General features: G+C 47.9%; 1 protein-coding gene across 1 annotated transcript in view; it reads right to left on the bottom strand.

Moving 5' to 3' along the window:
* LOC146340470 (uncharacterized) overlaps positions 1–20,733 on the bottom strand; it is a 191,822-nt gene that overhangs the window by 16,962 nt on the left and 154,127 nt on the right. Inside the window, 10 exon segments of the mRNA XM_084807236.1 lie at positions 38–117; positions 2,683–2,845; positions 4,800–5,011; positions 7,767–7,893; positions 9,651–9,806; positions 11,051–11,183; positions 12,733–12,865; positions 15,184–15,311; positions 15,451–15,596; positions 16,944–17,156. Of these exon segments, the coding sequence (XP_084663362.1) occupies positions 38–117; positions 2,683–2,845; positions 4,800–5,011; positions 7,767–7,893; positions 9,651–9,806; positions 11,051–11,183; positions 12,733–12,865; positions 15,184–15,311; positions 15,451–15,596; positions 16,944–17,156 (1,491 nt within the window).

Raw genomic sequence — 20,733 nt, forward strand, 5'->3', positions numbered from 1 at the left:
CCACCCATTTGTGAAAACACTCGATGTAGGGTCTTACCTAATCCAGGAAAAACTCCTTCTCCAAAATCAGGTTCTTCTCGAGAGCCCTGGGGGCCAACAGCTTCATAGAAGTGGAGGCTGCAAGTCCAGGGAGGGGAGATACATGTAAGAAGAGTCCTGGTGGATCAGACTAAAAGTCCATCTAGTGCAGAATCCCATGTCTCAGAGGCCAGATCTACCCTTTGTGTCATCTCATTATGATTTCATCATGGTAACGCTATCTCCCTCTTGCGCATTTGTACCTCGTAGTACAGCGGTCCCCAACCTTTTTGGGACCAGGGACTGGTCCGTGGAAGACAATTGTTCCACAGACTGGGGGGGATAGGACCAGGCCGCAGTAGGGGTGTGGGAACCTCCCTTACCTTGGGTCCACGGGGGTGGGGCGATCCATCCCCCCCCCCCCGGAATCCTCATTGGCCCTGGACTCGCCGCGGAGCTGCCGGCTGACTCCGGCCGGGAGAGGACTTCTGGCCGCTGGGATGCAAATGGTGTCTGCATAGCAGACGCCATTTGCATCCCTGTTCTTTGTAGTAGTAGGCTATTACTGCAAAGAACAGGCTCCGGCTGCGGGCGGACTTCTGGCTGCTGGGACGCAAATGGTGTCAACGTAGTGGACACCAATTATGTCCCTGTTCTTTGCAGTAATAGGATATTAATGCAAAGAACAGGGCTGGAGCCGGCTGGCAGCTCCAAGGGGCTCACCGCGGAGCAGAGTCAGCCAGGGCCAGAGAGGATTCCGGGGCGGGGGGGAGGGACAGATCGCCTCCCCCCCCGCGGACCCAAGGTAAGGGGGGTTCCCACACCCCTACTGCAGCCCGGTCCCTAACAGGCCATGGACTGGTACCAGTCCGCAGCCCGGGGGTTGGGGACCCCTGTCGTAGGACACACAATGACATTTGTTGCGATATTTTGGATAATGGAGAATAAAAATAGGAAATAACACTTTGATAGTGGTATATCAAGTGTGCAATGTGCCCCAACAGTTATCGGTGCACTTCAATACCACTATAAAGCAGTAGTGTAGATCTAGCCATAAAGTCCAACCAGATGTCCCCAGGAAGCTCACATGCATGGCATGAAAGCTATAGCCCTGCCCTGCTGTTGCTTTTAGGCAACTGGTATTCAGAGATACACGGCCTCTGAACACGGAGGCTCCATAGATTCTTGCTATCATAGCTATTGTCCTTCACATACCTCTCCTCCCTGAGTATGTCTAATCTACACTGTGCACCGAGGGTTATGTCCTTCATTGTATTTGTCCTCTTATCCTTTGTGCTTCTCTATTTGTATTAAGGAAGGGCTGGGGTCGTGCACAGGTACAAGTTCAGATTTAAACTGTATGATTCCATCCTCCCATAGATTTTGACAAGGATCCTGGCAAGACTGGCAAAATGGGTTCTCTTGTGTGGCACTGTAATGGGCACTGTCCTCTTGGATGGACTTGGCAAGGATCTGTACATAGTTGCAGACTCCTGATCCAAAGACAGCCTTCGGTGTAGCATTACATAGCAGAGTAGAGAAGCATTCATGGCTTCTTTTCCCATCACAGTGATGGGGAAAGCAGCCCCTGCTGAGCATCTCACTGCCATGCAGCTATTACAGCCTTGAAGGCAGGCACTGGGAAGCATTAGGTGTGCACACATAAAGTATGAGCTGTGGTGCATGCATAGAAATCAAGATGTAGGTGCCTATTAGGGATGTATGAGAATTTTGTTTCAGTTTGCAAATCACTTGAAAATGCCCCATTCACAAACCCAAATATGAGTGCATGTTCTCCGAAAATGTTCACAAATTCCCAAACTTGCATTTGCAAAATATGTATTTGAAAAAGTGCATCTTTCTCGAAATGTGCAACTTCCTCGAAACGTGCAACTTTCCCCATTTGAATGAACCAAAAAAACAGGTCACAAATGAGAGCTGGAGTGAGCTGAACTGAACTTTGAAGTAAAGCTTGGAAAATTTCAGTGAGCTCAGCATCCCTGGTTCTCCCATCTGTAGCACTTATGCTTAAGGATTCATAGATATGGTTCTCATTTTAATAACCACACTTCCCAAACTAACACACAAACTGACATTCAATTATCCTCCGGTTTTCACGTTTTGTTTTATTTGTGATTCATCCTTGCAGGATTGCGATGGATCACTAGGATTCCCGCTGTAGAAGTGAGGACTTGAGGCAGAGAGAATATGACATGCCCAAGAGCACAGATAAGAACCCAGACAATGAAGGTTTAAGTCCAGCTTTCTATCCGCTGGTCCCCAGGGGTTCTGGTGGGCTGGGAGAAGCTTCGTTGACTAAGGGTGCAATCCTATGCATGCTTAGAAAAAAACATCCTACAACTCCCATTGACTCATACAACTCTTTGTTGACTAAGGGTGCAATCCTATGCATCTTTAGACAGAAAAAAATGTCCTAAAACTCCCAGCATACCCCAGTCAGCATGGCTGACTGGGGCATGCTGGGAGTTGTAAGAGGTTTTTCTGTCTAAAAATGCATAGGATTGCACCTTCAATTCTTTTCTGCTCAGCTACTGGAAGAACCATAACCCTTTTTCCTGCACTATCCCGGCAACCTTAGCTGAAAAACTGTTGGTGAAATTGGCCACTGCTCAGCACCTTGCTGAGCAGGGTCCTGGCCCTTACCTCTCTTTAATGAGCATGTACTCAGGCGGGACACGTGGCTCCCCCAGGCTCCTCCACCGTGGCTTCCAGCTCTTCATGGGGCTCGGAGTGGAGCTAGGATGCCTCAGTAGAACAACCAGGGCTATCAGCACCATGGTGAGGAAGCCCAGGACAAAAAGCACAGCTGAAAGGGCAGGAGAAAAGCAGCAGTGATGAAAGGAAGGGAAACAGCACACCACAATTCACAATCGGAGTACTTATTGGCATCGCTCTCTCCTGCTCCATTTTTCCCAGGTTGCATCAAAAATGGTTCACATATTCACACCTCCACTCTGCCCAATGCTTTATTGTTTTAATCCATTTTAATTATGCATGTAAGCTGCCTTGAATGCTGATCAGTCACTCCCAGAACCCTTTCACTAAATGCACTTCCTGAAATCATACCATGCTTAGTGCTGTTTTAGCATCCAGACCAAAAAGAACCCTTTATGTAGGGTGGCCACTTATGAATCACCCCAAAAGAGGAAACACATCTCCCAGAAAAGGGGATAAGAGGACAGTGATTTGTATAAGATTTGCATATGCTAATTTATATGTATAGATGGAAAATTAGAAACGTAGGGTGCCTGTGTGCCTGTCTGTTTGGACTGCTGTCCAGGTGCGAACCATTGATGGGCAACAGTTCTGATGGTTCTTTATCTTGAAACTGGAACTGGGGAGGACGGCTTTTCAAACAGAGGACACCTTCAAACAGAGCACCATCCTCTGGCAGCCCTTCAAATAGAGGACTGTCCTCTGTAACACAGGACACCTGACCAGATATGTTGTTTCTTTTGACACCAGTATATCCTGGAAACTATGGTGTCTGGTGCCAAAAAACAAAGCCACCTATCACTTGCATTCTTGAGGCAAGGTTTGGTGTAGTAGCATTTCTACTTCCACCTCTAACTGATCTACAGCCAGGAATTGTTGACGGGGGCAGGGGAGTTGCTCCAGGAAACAAACGTAGGCTGGAAGTCTAGAGACTCTGTCATGGGAACATAGGAAGCTGCCTTACGCTGAATCACCCAGCTTGAGCCTGACTGACAGCAGCTTCCCAGTGGCTTTCCAGGGAAAGAGATCTTTCCCAGCCCTACCTGAGATTAAGGATGCAAAGCAACTGCATGCAAAGCAGCTGCTCTACCACTATTCTACAGCCCTTCCCCAACTTGTTCCTCTACTTGTGCGGAACAAAGAGGTGGATTAACTGGTGCAATTAAGTAAATTAATATAGCAATAAATATCTGGTCACAACTCTCACTTCCTCCTTTAGCTTCTGCTTTCCCATATTGGATGCTGCAAAGATTCAGATTGCTCTGGATCTGGAAAAATCTGCCAGATGGGCAGTTGTTATTTATAAGCATGAGCAGGGAGCCTAGCAGACGTGTGCTAATGTGGGTGCTAATATGGGAAGAAGAACTCAATAATTCCTGCCCAGTTGTTTTCTTTTGGCTGGAGAGGCAGAGTCCACTGATGTTTTTGAAGCATCCAAGAAAGTCATTGGGGTGTGGAGTCTCTTGGAGCATCTCTGGGAAATCAGTGAATGCGTGTTTCTGTTGCATTTTGCAGGGTAGTCCCAATTCAAAGGCAATCATGCAGCATCCTGTACATGACTAATGGATGGTTAGATTGGAGAGATGGCAGTGCTGCTGATTTGTTAGTCTTTCAAGTGCCACACCACTAGGGATGTTGCAAGTGCTCGACTGGGTCTGAGAGTCTGGTGGACGCCCCTGTGCTTGGCCCCCTGGACCCTGCTCGGTGAGTCGCGGGGTACTCACATGCACCTTCATTGAGTGCTGCGTGGCCTGGGAATGCCCTGCATCTCCCACTCCTCAATGCACACCGCCGTTTTTACGCAAGATGGGGGATCTGTAATTTCCATACATTTAATGTGCTCAATGGCAGCTGTACTAGGCCATCTCTGCAACATTAGAGGCTTAAAGGAGCGCAGGTGAGTCCATCCATCCCTACACATGACTCCTTGTTATTTTAAGAGCAAAAATGTTAACATAAAATACAATAGACTGAAAGTTTCTCATTCCCCATTCTCCAATAGGGTTCAGTTCCATCCCCAGTGGCCAGAAGTGTTGCCATGGTACCTGCGATAGCTGCCCAGTCCGGGGCTACATTCAGCACCTGGTGCTTCAGGACTCCATGCTGAGCCAGCTGGTAAGGAGATGAGGGCTGGAAGGAAGCCGTGAGGGAATCACAGCCCACACTCTCCTCATTCACCACCACAATTAGCATCCGGTCTTCAAGGGCATTATCCCGGAAAACATATGTCCCAGGCTGTAGGAAAACATGGGTGAACCTGAGGAGGGGAGAAGTGCACAGTTTTAATTAAAGCAATTTGCATGACTGTATTCCATCAGTATTTAACATGACGGGAAGCTAAAGGTCTTAAGGTGGAAGAAACATCTTCAGGCAGACACTATATTAATCAGAGTAGAATCTGAGGGCATGGAAACAAGTTTGGGTTTATGCTTTGATTCCCCCACCCCCATTATTGCTCCTATAATCTCTGGTTTAGTCTTTCAGAGAAGGAGCTAAGAAGATGGAGACTCTTACTCCTTAGGCATTCTTTCTTCCTTGTGAAATGCATTTCATATTTGGCGAGGTCTTACTGGTTTTCTGAGTGTTGAGAAACTGGAATGTGGAATAGGCAAGACTTTGTAAGGTCAATGGATTAAGGTAGGAGAGGAGAATGTAGAAAAGGAGATCAACCATGTGCTAGCTCCAAAAAAGAGGGGCAGATTAGAGGGATGAGAAGGATGCATGAAGTATTTGCAAAGGAATCCATATTGCAATTGACACAGGTACTGAAGCCAGCTTGCTTCTCCAGATGTCAACAAATGTATGGCCCAGTCTAGGCAAATGTGACAAAACTGTTTACTTGACTGTACCACTTCAGACTGCAGGTGTAGATGGCATCAAATGCTCCCCCACAGAGATATCTGTGTGTACACCTGCACATGCATGCACACACATAGAGATGAAGAACTGTTCTGGTCTAGCCTTCTCCCCAGTAAGCTTGTCTAACACACACAGTTGTCAACTATGGATGAAGATAGGTGAAATATTTATTTATCTTACAGATGAAATCAATTAACACAACCAATCAGTTAACAATGTTAACAATGAATGACTGCCTCCAACCCCACCCCCCACCCCCAACTGAAAGAAACCCACAAACGACCCAAACCACTGTTGGATAACATGTCAACAGTGTCAAGTTACCTGTTGCTGGCTCCTTTGCAGTACCTTTCAGTCTGTCAGTTGTGTTGCTTCATAACCACATTTCCCCTGCTTTCGGATGTCCTGTCTACATGCTCTCTTCTCTTCTCTTCTCTTCTCTTCTCTTCTCTTCTCTTCTCTTCTCCCCACTGTCCTGCCACTGGTCTGTCATAACATCTTTCCTTCCTCCAACTGTCACCAAAGGACTTTTCCTCCTCTCACTCTTTACCCAATATTCTACTAACCTCTCTTCATCTGTCCTGCGCTCTGTAATGTCATAGGAATAGGCATTACACGAGTTTCCTGATTTTGCTGAATTCCTCTCTCATGCAGGAACATACAGTTACCCTCACACAGTCTAAAATAGTACAGTTCAGGAGAAACAGTTTCATGACATGATGTGCTGTTTGTCTAGACAGGGTGTTGAGTAGCTTAATTGGTGGATGCTTCATCATGATACTACAAACATGAATATCTTTATGAGATTTACTTTCCCCATCAGTGGAGGGGGGAAATTTATTTATGTAAGAAAAAAAATCAACCCTGTCTTTCAACCCCCTTCCAAGGGCCCCCTTGGGGGGTTGTTGTTGTTTTAGTACCTTTATTCCATGCTCCCAAAGAAAAGGGAAGTTTTTAGTGATCCCTTTGAAGAGTCTGAGAAAAGAGAACTGGAGACATGTCGCATTTTCACCCACAATGCTAACAGAGCAATCCTGTATAAGTCTATTCTTTGTAAACCACCCAGAGAACTTTGGCTACTGGGTGATACAGAAATGTAATAAATGTAACAAACAAACAAATAATATTCAGAAGTAAGCCCCACTAAGTTCAATTGGGTTACTCTCAGGTAAGTGCCTGTAGCAGGGGTGGTCAACTTGTGGCCCTCCAGAGGTTGTTGGACTGCAAATCCCATCAGCTCTAGCCAGCATAGCCAATGGTGAAGGATCATGGGAGTTACAATCCAACAACATCTGCATAACCACAAGGTGACCACATCTGGTGCATAAGGTTGTAGTCTAAAGGTGCCCTTTATGTGCTATATGTTGAACATGAAACAGAAACTAGAAGAGGCATTTTAAAACCAAAGGCACATAATGTAAGTTTTATACTTCAGAAATACAGGAATTATTATGTTATATGTGAAAATACCCATCCAATGTTTTCCTTTTTCTTTATGCTCCCCTCCCCTCCCTTTATCTGTCACAGGTACCGTTCAAGATGATATTCAGTTGTTCTGGCAAAAGGTCTGGAATACGCCAGCAATCTTTATGTTCTGTTACAATGTGCTGCCTTCATGAGCACTTACAAACCAAGCAGCACTTTCTCTTCTCCAAGTGCGGAATCTTCTAAGGGGGTTTGCCAGGTTGCAGACATGAGTGATTCTTGGAACCTTACAACGCAGTCACAGCAGCAGTGTTTATCCACATACTTATTTATGTTGGAATGCAGAATCCATCACGTGTTATGGTGGTGCTCACAGAGTGCCTAGCAGCAGCATCTTTTAAAAAATCTCAAATAGAAAGCCCCCACAAAAAATGAAGAAGACCTCCCCCCTCGCCAAATCAGGACACAACAGCAATTAAACATTAAGCACCCTGGACCAGAATAAAAAGACACCACCACCCCGCCTGCTAAAAACTAAGGAGTAAGCTAGTCTGCTAGACATCGCTGGGGAAAACATTCTGTAAGGAAGACCCCAAGTGATTGAGAAGGCTCTGCTACACTTTCCCTTTGATCAAAGGTCAGAAAAACTAAGATGGGAGTCTGAGCAGGGCCTCCATTGAAGATTTCAGAGAAGGGAGTGGCATTGCCACAGCAGCATCAGAGGATACCTGGAGATGCTGAGATGAGTCTCTCGAATGAGGTGGTCCAGTCTTCTGAATGCACCAAAATCCCAGTGGGGATTGCTATTGTAGAGATGCTGCTTCTGATATACAGGGTAGTGGCTGGAAACCCGGTCTGGAAAGAATGGGAACAAAGTCAACTCTATCCAAACAACATAGACATGCATTTCTGTGGGTCCATGCCACTCCTTTTTGGCCAGATGGACAACCTTCCTAAGAGAAGTGAGTTCAGGAGAAACTAGGACTTCCTTTCTCCAACAAAAGCTAGCTAGGCAGACTCATAGCCATAAAGCAACCTCACTTTTTCTCCCTACCCAGCTGTGCAGAGTCCCCACTTGGCTGGCCTTTGTGATCATCATCAGAAAGCCACCTACAGCTCCCTCTTCATCCAGATGTGCAAAGTGTTGATTGGCTGGCCTTTGTAATTGTCACAAAGCAACCTCTCCCCCCGCCCCCAGCCAGCTGTACAGTGTGCTGATTGGCTTGACCCTTGTGATAATCATAAAGCAGCTCTTAGCCTTTGCCTAGTGCAAAATTTCAAGGTTTTATGTATCTTTTTAAAGGAATGTTTGGCTTTAAAGAGAGTCAACAAATAAGGGTTTATCCAGCTAAACATGCTGGGTGTCTGTTTTGGAAAAAACAACAACCCCCTGCCTGAATTATGGTGAAGAGGCATGGGCTAGTCATGCTGGATTCAAAGCCAAGTATATGTGTCAGTAGAGGAGTGGTGATGGTGGAAAGAACTGAATTCACATAGTTGTAGGGATGTCAGAGAATTCCGCCATGGATCTTGGTGAGGCTGAATGCCAGTGCATTCGGCCCCCCGAAATCCATGGCGGAATGAAGCCCCCCCTGCCCCCTGCCCCCCCACCCCAAGTAATGGGCCTGGAACGGAGCACCTACCTGCTGCCGTCCGCGCTGCATTGCGAATGGCATCTGTGGCTGCCATTCGCTTCTTCCATATAGCCGTGATAGGCTACATAAATACTTAACGTAGCCTATCACGCCTAATGCATGGACACCATTTGTGTCCCTGTGGAAGCTGTGATAGGCTACATAAGTATTTACGTAGCCTATCACGGCAAAACTAAGGGAACGCAAATGGCAGCGGCTACGGCAGCCGCCATTTGTATTCCCTTTTTTTCCGCCGTGATAGGCTACGTAAATATTTATGTAGCCTATCACGGCAAAATAGAGGGGTGCAAATGATGTAGTGGCTGCCATTTGCGCCCCTCTGTTTTGCCGTAATAGGCTATGTAAATACATAGCCTATCGCAGCGGAAAAAAAAGGGAATGCAAATGGTAGCCGCCATAGTCGCCGCCATTTGCGTTCGCTGTTTTTTTGTGGGTTTTTTTGCCCACGTAAATATATAGGCTACGTAAATATTTATGTAGCCTAGAATGGCAAAATACAGGGATGCAAATAGTGGTGGCTACGGCGGCTGCCATTTGCGTCCCTGTGGAGGCTGCCCAGTGGCCGGGTGTCCGGCTGTGGGCGGCCCCGGCCGGCAGCTCCGTGGAGTTGCCGCGGAGCGGAGCTGGCCAGATTAGGATTTCGGGGGGCGGTGCAGAGCGCTTCTCCCCCACTGCGAATCACCCCGTTGAAAAGGTAAGTAACTTTTGTACATCCCTACTCAGTTGGAAGAAAAATCCACAGTGACATCTGTGGGGAGATGTGTGGGAGATCTGTGGGGACACCTGTAGGGAGGTATGCTTGTACACACCCTAATAGTGAACCAACATTTAGGAATATCTCAAGGCTAATGATACCTCCCTTAACAATACTGGGCTAACAGTTTTGCTATTGCTTTCTTTTGTGAATTTATCATACTCCATTTCAGGTGGCAACTGAGTACAGTTGCAGATACTCACCGTAAGGATTGATGCTCAGTTGGAAAAGGATAGCGTCTCCCACTGCCAGACATGCGACGGGGTTTGGGATTGTGGGTAAGGGAGAAGTTTGTTGATATGAAGCACCCTCTTCATCTCGCCGATGTCTTTGCCCTTGAGAAAGCATCCCCAGATCTCCTGGAGCAGAAAAGACGATGAAAATAAGAGAGACAGAGTCTTTCCTCACACGGAGCTTTTATCCTGCGATTGAGATTGATCCTCCACAGAAGTTTGCAGGCTCTTTACATGATGCCGTGTCCCTCCAGGGCATCTCCTGCACTAAATACCCTTTGTTCTGTTTTTAAATAGATTGCAGATAACGTTCTGCTTGAGTTCCCTCCATTAAAAGGAAAAGTGGCAAGAAGAGGAGCGAGATCAATGAAAGATAATGGAAGCCTCAGATATGGGGAGAAGGAGGGGGAAAGGGTAGGGGGGAAAGGAAGCACGTGAAAACGGGAGTTCTTGTGATCCTGCATTTAAAATGGAAGCAGAAAGCCCCATTTTAAATGCAGGATTTTAGATTGGTGTAGAGATGCCCATAGTCAGAATCAAGGAAAGGGGGTGGTGGTGCAGGGGGAGGTGCTTGACCACAATTTCTTTCATAGATGGGAACGTTTCCTGGCCATGCTAGGCTGCAACCGATGCTGGGGTGGTGTGGGGGGAATCACCTTAATGACTGGTTGACACATGCATATAGCACTTTGCTTCTGACACACAGGCTGAATGTGCAGACTGGGTCCATTGAAAAGCATCACCTTTGGAGAGACATGAAAGTTCCCTCAGTGAAGTTTGATCTGGGTTTGCTCCTTCACACCTACAAGCCACCACTTGGCACTGTTGTCATTACACACGTGTCAACCAGATATAAGTGTGTCATACATCCAAATGGGTGTCAACCTGTTGGTTTTCTGCGGAAGTCCTATCTCATACCGATATTACTGTGTGTTACATGCAGAGTGCTTAAAAAAGACATAGGTTGGGGATGCAAAACTTCAGTGGTCAGATGTAATGGAATGGTGGCATCTGTCCAAAGATGCCAAAAGGAGTTCTAATGTACTCACATAAAGGGTGCTTATTATGATCTAAGGGCAGGTGAGCTTCTTGGTGAAAGAATAGTTGTTAAAAATAAAGGCTACCTTATGACAACAAGCAGAAAACATTCCAATGAACCATGAAAAATGAGAATGCAAAGCTATTTTGAGAGCCTTGATGACCAAAAAAGCAGAGCAGCTTCAATAAATACAATAAATACAAAACAGAGAGGGCCAATTTCACCAGGAAGTTATGTCTTGGAATTTGTTCCAAAGTTAAGGAGCAAAAGCATTCATTTCCCTGGGGATCTGTCCTGTGGGGCTTCTTTTAGGGTAAATCCCACACTTTACCTGACAGGAAAGCGTCTAGCATGTCCAGGCTGGAAAGAAGGAAGCCAAAAACTCCTCTGGAGCCAAAGAGAGCCAAATGGACCCGCTGGCTTTTCTGTATATGTTCATCTGGTCCCAGGATGTCCGGTATCTCCTGTGAGCACAGCACAGCCAGAATGATTACTGGTGATGTGACCACTGTAGTGTCCTCCCAAGCTGATTTGGAAGTAGAGGTGTACAAAACGATGCATGGTGTTGAGAATGTGGATAGGGAGACATTTTTCTCCCTCTCTCATAATACTAGAACCCAGTGGGGTCATCCCATGAAACTGAGCAGTGGGAGATTCAGGACAGATAAAAGGAAGTCCTTCTTCACATAGCACATAATTAAACTATGGATTTCGCTACCACAGGATGTAGTGATGGCCACCAATTTGGATGGCTTTAGAACAAATTCCTGAAGGAGAAGGCTATCAATGGCCACTAGGCCTGATGGCTATGTGCTACCTCCAGTGTCAGAGGAAGTATGTCTATGTGCACCAGTTGCTGGGGAACATGGGTGGGTGGGTGCACAGGGGGTGCTGTTGCACTCATGCCCTGCTTGTGTGTCTCCCATGGAAACTGGTTGGCCACTGTGTGGACAAAATGAAGGATGAGATGAACCCTTGGTCTGATCCGGGACGGCACTTCCTACATTCTTATGCCAGGAATAAACACAAATCACCAGGCATTGCTTTCCCTGCTTCTCAAAATGTCTCAGATATGGCCACTGTTTTGCTCTCTGCATGGTGCTCCCCACCACATAGAGAGAGGCACATGTTGAAAGCATCATTACCCAGTGTTACTCAAGTAACAAACTTCTGCATAACACACCAATTAAAAAACACAGCCTTCTCCCACCTGCTGAGTGATAGTAACTTGCACAGGGTCACTGTTGAACTTTAATGACTGAGCAGGGATTTGAAGCTGGGCCCCGTGTTCAAGGGCTAAAGTAGACATCTGACCAAAGAACTGAGAATGCAAGTCTCTAGCAAAGCTCTCTAAATTAACAGGGGAAGGGTGAGATTTGGAGGGGAGATGAGGCAGGTGAGGAGAGGGGAGCTACATCTTTCCCCTTCTAGCTGCTTCCCCATTGCCCTCCCTCTGCCAGCTATTTTACCGCTGACCCATTGCACATCCTTTCCCCACTTTTTTTAAAAAAAGTTTTAAACAAAGATTCTTTGAGCCAGACCTTTTTCTGAAAGTCCAGCTTGGCCCTCAAAAACTAACCTGAGCCATAGCGCCACACTGATCAAGGCCTTTAAAACCCATGTTGCTGAGGAAGGGTAGATGACGTGGTGCCTATGGGCACCAATATGCCCCCAGACACCTTTCTTAGTGCCCATTGGGACACCCTACTCCTCCCAATTTTTATTTTTAAAAATACGTTTAGATTTTCTTACTGACTGCTGGGATTGCTTCAAAGTGAAGTGGGAGCCTCTAGCTGAATGCCTCTGGGCAGGTTACTTCTCCTTTGTGACTAGCCATGCCCACCCATGGCATCCATTTTGTGGTGGTGCCCAGCACAGCTTCTCAAATTCCTAAATGTGCCCACAGGTCCAAAAGTTTACATAGCCCTGCCATAGAGAGACTCTGGGGTCTAGCCTCATCCACCAGAATGCAAAGTCACTGCCCCACCTCCCAGCCCGAGCATATCTACTCACTTTTTCCTCAGCCCCCTCAGCACTCAGAATGAGCTCCCTCTCTGCACCGAATCTCAGGGAAAGCTGTGGGGATCTCAACAAGCACAGCCGATCACAGACCTCTTCGGCAGAGATGTACTGCTCACAATGACACCTGGGGTTCAGGGAGCAAAAAAGGGCCTTTCTGCTCTGGGGATACTAGACTTGAAAAGATTACTTTGATGAGTGAGGTGTCAGTAGCTGCTGGGGGCAGAACCAGGAAACACATTGCTGCTGGGTGTGACATGGAGGCTGGACATGAAGCTTCATTGTGACTGAAATGTAGGGCCATTCCACACATGCGGTGGAAGCAAACATAGGTCTGCCATGGAGGGCATACTCAGGAGGGAGCGGCAGCCAATCCTGGCTCTCTGATGAGCTATATATGAGCTATATTATGAGCTATACAGCTATATAAGTGCATCTCTTTCCAAAGGCACGTGTGTGTGTGTGGGGATGTGTGTGTGTGTGTAAGGTGTAAATGTACATCTAGAAATGTAATGTGTGAATGGGTCAGTATATGAAGGCACTCCCCTGTTTCATTTTTTTACTATTGCCCCCTCTGCAGATGTTGCTAGCAATGGGGCAGAGCGTGCTTCGGTAGTCAATGGTTGGGTCTGGATGATCACAGGGGAAACAGCGCAGAATGGGTCATTTCCCCCATCCCCGCTAGTGCTGCTTATGTCCCTGGCATTTCTTTAATTACCTGTACTACATTACAGCTTGGACTGTCACCTGAACCCAGCACGTGGCATGGTGGGGGTGGCTTCTAACTAGGGATGGCGGAGAATTCCGCCACGGACTCTAATGAGGCTGGATTCTTAGAATCTGCCCCCCCCCGGGTCCATGGCGGAATGGACTACCCCACCCCACCACCCCACGAAGTCCGACCTGGCTGGATCCTACCTGGCAGGCTGGCACCGCCGGCTCCGGCCGGGTCCATCCGCTGCCCCGTGTGGACGCAAAATGGTGTCCAGCATAGTGGACGCCATTTGCATCCTTCCCTTTTTGCTGTGATAAGCTATGCAAATCTTTATGTAGCCTATCACGGCCAAGGGAGGCATGCAATGGTGTAGTGGATGCCACTTGCGTGCCTCCCTTTGGCCATGATAGGCTACATAAAGATTTACGTAGCCTATCACTGCCAAAGGGAGGCACGCAAATGGCGTCCGCTATGCCGGACACCATTTGTGTCCGCAAACCAGCTGCGGCCGGAAGTCCAGCAGCGGCTGGGGAGGATTCCCGGGGGGGGAGGACCTGATTGCCTCCCCCCCCGCAGACCCCCCAGAAGACCCAGGTAGGTGGGGTCCATACACCCCTACTTCTAGCCCTCCCCACAGCCTCTATTACAAGCCATGAGTTGCAAGGTGGGTTAGAAGCCATCCCCACCACACCATGAGCTGGGTTCGGATGACATGGCGACCTCCAATGCGGCACAGGTAATTAAGCAAATGCTGGGTGGGAAAGGGGAAACAACCCATACTGCATGGTTACCCCTGCTGATCGTGTGAACGGGGCTTCTGTTCACCTTCATGAGGATATCTAAAAATGTCACCACTAATGTTAAGAAATGTGTCAGAGCCTGTTGAGATGGAAGCTCCTGGTTGCTTGGGGAAAGACCCTGCCTCCCCAATGCCTGGAAATGCTTTCCTGGAAAGAGGATGGCTGCATGCAGTGACGTAGTGAATAGGGATGGGTGGATTCCCTATCTGTCGTTCCGCAGGGGAATCCACCCGCGGGGGGAGACGATCTGTCCCTCCCCCCGGAATCCGTCCAGGCCGGCTCCACTCTGTGTTGACCCCACGGACCTGGCCGCCAGGTCTGCATCGCTGGCAAATTTCGTCAATACAGGCGGCCAGCAGCCATTGCCGTGCCGTATCTCTGTATAAGTGGGCGCCATTTGCAGCCATAAAGCTGGTAGATTAGCCTAAATGCAGCCATTTACGGCTCCATTTAGATTAATCTACCAGTTTTACAGCCACAAATCTGGCCTCATTGGAGTCTGTGGTGGAATTCTCCACCATCCCTACTAGTGAAGCCAGGGCTCGGAGATGAAGCACTGGTACTTCTTTATCAGCAGGGACTCCTGTATTATCATCTGCCACCCCACTCAGAATTCCCTGCTCCCTCTGAGCTTAGCTGCCATCCTCACCATAGCTGGGGGGGGGGGGCAAATGCATTTCCCAGGAACAATATGTTGTTCCCTCTTGCAATGCAAAGCATTTGGGGGCAGCTCCGTCGTGAATGGGTGATTAGGACACATTCACTTTACAAAAGACCTGCTGCTGGTGGAGATGAACATGGATAGAATGGGTTTGTGGATAGAGACCCACACAGCTGCCTGAATTTGGGGATTCTCCTCAGGGGCGTGGCTATGGGGACTGTCATGCTGAGTGCCTGCACTTCAAAATTTACACCATCGCCATGGCTTACATGCCAAGTTCAGCGTGGAGTTCTCCATTCACCGGTTCACAGACCCGAGAGCAGTTATACTGCTCGGGGATCACACACTTGCGGGTGGATGCTAGGCGGATCTCCCCAGGAGCACAGCGCTCCTCCACCTGTACAAGACAAAAAGGGCAAATGATAATGGCTATAGCTTTCATGAGGAGGTGTCATTAGGAAGCAACACATGAATGTCCCAAGCCACCCCACCCCAAGCTCCTGCTTGGCAGAGCAGCAACAGCCTCAGTGCATCACCTGGGGCTGGCAGTCCTGGTCGCTGTTGCTGTCTGAGCTTTTCTTTCCTCTTTCATCATAGTAAAGGTATCCCACCTGGCAGATGCAAGAGCCATCAGACTCCTGGAAAGCCCGATTCAGACCATGGCAGGTACAGCTGGTGGCACCTTGAGAAAGCAGCAGGTTATGACTCAGAAGTGGAGGAGGCCGTCAAAATCATAGAATCATATAGAATAGTAGGGTTGGAAGGGGCCTACAAGGCCATCGAGTCCAACCAGGAAAATGAAATCTTCCACAATGACTTAGCTAAAAGCAAGATCACACAACCAACCCACCCGTTCTCATCGATGTTCATGAGCATTCCAAGCTTGAAGCTGAGCGCAGGCACACTTCAGAAATGGGATGCTCATGCAAACAGCTCTGGCTTACTCAAATCAAGAGAACCAAGCCACGGACTCTGTATTAGAGAATGTATTCGCACCTCCAACACACATATCAAAGGAGTGTCTTTTATTGATATGCTGTATAAAATTATTTTTTACTCTTTCATTAGGTATTGAGCTCCTATTTAGGCCTTTTTACTGTAGATGTTCCATAAACATATCAGTTCTAGACTAAACGTTATTAATTATAATTAGTGAATTCCTTTGTTGTTTTAGTCATTTTGATTTATTATTAGGCATGCTCTTCTGTTTGTGGCCTTTGTTTTGTTAAATTTATTTCAAAATAAAATAAAGTTTCATGATTAAAAAAAGAAGCGGTGATGGCGGCAAGATCAGAATTCTAGGGAGTGCGATACAAACCTCCCCTGCCATTCAAAAATCCTCACCCCGTTTTGAGCCAAACTTCTCTGAATTCAAGACTGCCTTGGGATTTGCCCCATCCCTCCATGCCAGGTTCCCCTCCCTTTCCAAGCAAAAAACCCTTATCTTTGATAAAGGGGGGTGGGTATCAGCAAACGGAAGGCTTGGCAGGGACAGCAGAGGCAATGCCAGCCTTTCCTTAACTAGAAATGATCCTCTGGAGCATTTCTAGTTATGGAGAGGATGAAAAGGTCACTCATATTTCTGCTGACTCCTCCCTGACCCAGTTACCCCTCCCACTTCTCAAAGTTTTTTGGCTTGGGTATGAAAGGCCTGGTTGGGGACGGGGTTTGGGGAACTTCTGCAGAAAACCCTCAAGGTCCCCCCTACCCCAAGCACTTGCCACAAAATTTAGGGAAGGGGGGATTGAGTGGGTGTTGAGGTGAGTTTGCCCATGATCACAGAGAATCTGAAGAATGCCAGGGGTGTACTTTTAGCATAAGCCTTTCAAGAGAGAAATTTTAAGGGATCCATCTAGATCAGGGGTGGGCAACACCCTCTCGGATGTTTTGGCCTATATCTGCCATCATCCCTTACCATTGGCTATGCTGGCTAGGGCTGATGGGGATTGTAGAACAAAATATCTGGAGGGCCACAAGTTGCCCACCCCAATCTAGATCAAGACTCACAGTTAGAGGGCACAAAACTCACCTGGTTTGGAGGTTGAGGAGCTCCCACAAGGAAAACATCCAGTCTGAGCAAGGAGATGGTTGAAAGAGCCAGCAGGGCAGGAGTGGCATTCCTCCAGCTGCTTTGCAAGGCTGCTGTTCCCATAAGTACCAGGGGGACAGGGCACTGGGGAAGCAGTCAGTGGAGGGCAGTAATACCCTTGGGGGCAGGGATGTTGGAAGTAACTTGCAGTGCCTGGAGAGGGACAATGGGGATTTCTCAGATCTAGAAGATCCTTACTGAGGTTCTGAAAGCAACCCCCCTGCGCGCACACACACATCTATCATCTATCTATCTATCTATCTATCTATCTATCTATCTATCTATCATCTATCTATCTATCTATCTATCTATCTATCTATCTTATCTATCTTATCTATCATCTATCTCACCTTAGTAGTTATTGGGTTGTATCTAATGTTAGTCCTACTTGGAGTAGACCCACTGAATTGAATGGGACTTAGGTTAGATTAACATCAGATACAACCCATCGAGTTTACGTCTGGACAGTTGAAATGCACACAGGGGTGTGTGTGTGTGTATGTGTGTGTGATTGTCATTGTTATAATTTCCATGCCGCATTAGCGAACACAGCAGGAGAAGAAAAGTTGTAGCAGAGGTAGAGAATGGTTGGCCGGACCACTCAATTCAGCCTCAAGGAGGACCATCTGCAAGTCACATTTCCACAGCCAACACTTCCTCCACACACCTCTCCTGTCTTTGAGTTGGTAACTGTGGGGCCAACTGGTACCCTTCAGAGGGTCAGATGTCTCTAGTAGCTGAGCTCCACATTATGAAGACAAGAAATTGTTCTTTGTGTAAATTACGCATCCTCCAAACATCCATGTTGTGAGCAAAGCATGTGTTTCTCTGTGACAAACACCGCATCCGAGAAAACCTAAAATCCAGTAAACAGTTGCAGCCCAGCCATCAGTAGCCCAATAAAATACATCTCAAGAAAAAGTCTACAAGAACAAATGGGTCTTTAGGGCTTTCCTGGAAGCCGGTAGCAATATGGCCTGACAGACATGAGTCTGTAATAGGGATGTTAGAGAATTCCGCCACAGAACCCAGGAAGGCCGAATTCCAGTGAATTCGGCCCCCCGGAATCCGTGGCGGAATGGAGCAACCCACCCCATCACCCCGTGAAAGCCCTGCGAAACGAAGCCTACCTGGCTGCGGCTCCAGCGGTGGCTCCGGTGGCAGCGGCGGTGGCGGCGGTGGCAGCTCTGGCGGCTCCAGCTGCTGCCGGGCCGTGGCTGCAAATGGTGGCCACTACGCCGGCCGTCATTTGCATCCCTGGCAAGCTGTGATAGGCTACGTAAGTACCTACGTAGCCTATCATGGCTCAGGGCAGGGACGCAAATGGCGTAGCCACTGCCATTTGCGCCTGTGTCTTTAGCCATGATAGGCTATGTATATATTTACGTAGCCTATCACGGCAAAAGACAGGGGCTCAAATGGTGTAGAGAGCCAGTGTAGTGTAGTGGTGAGAGTGATGGACTGGGAGCCGGGAGAGCCAGATTCTAGTCCCCACTTGGCCATGGAAGCTCACTGGGTGACTTTGGGCCAGTCACAAACTCTCAGCCCAACCCACCTCACAGGGTTGTTGTTGTGAGGATAAAACAGAGAGGAGGAGGATAATGTAAGCCGCCTTGGGTTCCTTGCAAGAGGAAAAAAGGCGGGATATAAATGCAATCAATCAATCAATCAATCGGAAGGAATGCAAATGGCGGCCGCCGTAGCTGCCGCCATTTGCGTCTGTGTCTTTAGCCATGATAGGCTACGTATATATTTATGTAGCCTGTCACGGCTAAAGACATGGACGCAAATGGCAGCGGCTACGGGGGCCGCCATTTGTGTCCCTGTGCAGCCCAGCAGCTGGATGTCTGGCTGAGGGCGGCCCCGGCCGGCAGCTCTACGGAGTTGCCGCGGAGCGGAGCTGGCCGGGGAGGATTCCGTGGGGAGAGACGGAGCGCATCCCCCCCACTGTGGATTGCCCGGCGCGGAGCCAGGTAAGAGTTTCGTACATCCCTAGTCTGTAATGCATTCCAGAAATGTGGGGCCACTGCACAAAAGGCCCTCTCCCTCATGCCCACCAACCCGATGGGTCTCAGAGGCAGGCAGACAAGACTGGGCTCCGAGGTTAGAGGTGGGCTAACCATTGTGTAGAATTTGCTTCTACACAAATTCAGCCCCCCTGGGACCCCCATTCAATCTCTGGGATTCCGCAGATGGCCACACCCCCTTTTCCTGACCATCAATCACTGGGTGGTTTCCTGGCTTTCGTTCAGTTTTCCTGCATTCTGAAAGGCTGAAATTAGAGCTGTACACAAATGGCCTCTCAAAATTCCCCAGCCTCTTTGTAGGCAGAGAAATGGGGAGGGGGGAGAGAGTTTCACCAAATTTCTCCTAAGAGAGGAGAAATTCTCCAAACGTTTCTCACACATGGGGCTCACTATTGGCAGGGGCTGCAGCCTGCAGCACAGCTTCTTTCTTTTTCCTGAGGGTTTTTGGTTTATTGTGCTGCTTCTGCAAGTGGCGACAGCATCAACCGTGTTAAGACTTCCACTCTTCTGAGGCAAAATTTTGAATTTGTTTCGGTGGTATTTTTGAGCTTATCTAACCACTGTGAGGTGACCAAGGGTGCTGTGTGTGTGTTTTTCTCTCTCTGTTACACATCTTCCCATTGCTCTGCAGGCTCCCAGGCCACCTGCACTTCCTGAACTGAAAAAGCCCCATGGGAGGAATTGCCTCATATGATGTCTTCCTCATGACGGCTTTAACTGAAGTGTGGGAAGACAGGGAGGCTACAGGCTGCCACAGAGATTACTGTATGATGGCGGACAGGACACTCATGCACACTCCTCACCCACCTCACAAGTAAGGTAAGCCCAAACTGAACCCATGAGAATTTCTCCGAAATGTCTCCTCTGTTGATTTCTTTTTGAAAGCCATTTCTTTTCTATCAAATTGAATGAGAAGGGTCGAAAAACATGCGGGAGATATTTTTGGCACAGCGCTAGTTGAAATGCCTCTCCTGAGGCTTAGTTACCGGTGGTGAGAGCTTTAAGCTAAAACATGCTTGTCTTTTCAGCTCCACCCCTTTTGCAGCCCGTCGGAGTAGGAGACAGTACTGGGCTGGCTGGACCAATGGTTTGACCCTGATTTTCCAGCCTGGTTAGCCAGGTTGTCCTGCTATTTGACAGAAACCCTTTTCAAAGACCTCTTGGGTACACAGAAGAACCAGGAATTTCTTCGGGTGACTTAAAAAAAAAAAAAAAAAGTGCGTAAGGCTAATGGCGGCCCCCATAGGGAGCCGCCATTCCCCTTCCTTATTTGGTCGCTGTAGTCTACGTAAAGATTATGTAGACTATGGCGAAAATAAGGGCAACGCTATTTGCGTTGCCCTTATTTTCGCCGTAGTCTACGTAAAGATTTACGTACACTACAGCGACCAAATAAGGAACGCGAATGGCGGCTCCCTATGGGGGCCGCCATTTGCGTACGCGCGCTTTTTTTTTTTAAGTCACCCGTGATAGGCTACGTGACGATTAACATAGCCTATCATGGCTGACTTTCCAGATCTAGCCGTGATAGGCTACGTAAATCGTCACGTAGCCTGTTGTAGTAAAAATGTAACCTAAAAGCCATTGTATGTGTCTTAAGCAGCACGTAGTATTGTAAGAGCTGCGCATGCCTGGAATGAGCAGACAGTAACCCTAAGATAAGGTTGCCAAGCAAACTGCTAGCAACCAATCAAAGTGACACG

The sequence above is a fragment of the Heloderma suspectum genome, chromosome 6 (assembly GCF_057233095.1).
Source record: "Heloderma suspectum isolate Gila_16-S chromosome 6, 16-S_ref, whole genome shotgun sequence".
Taxonomy (NCBI): Eukaryota; Metazoa; Chordata; class Lepidosauria; order Squamata; family Helodermatidae; genus Heloderma; species Heloderma suspectum.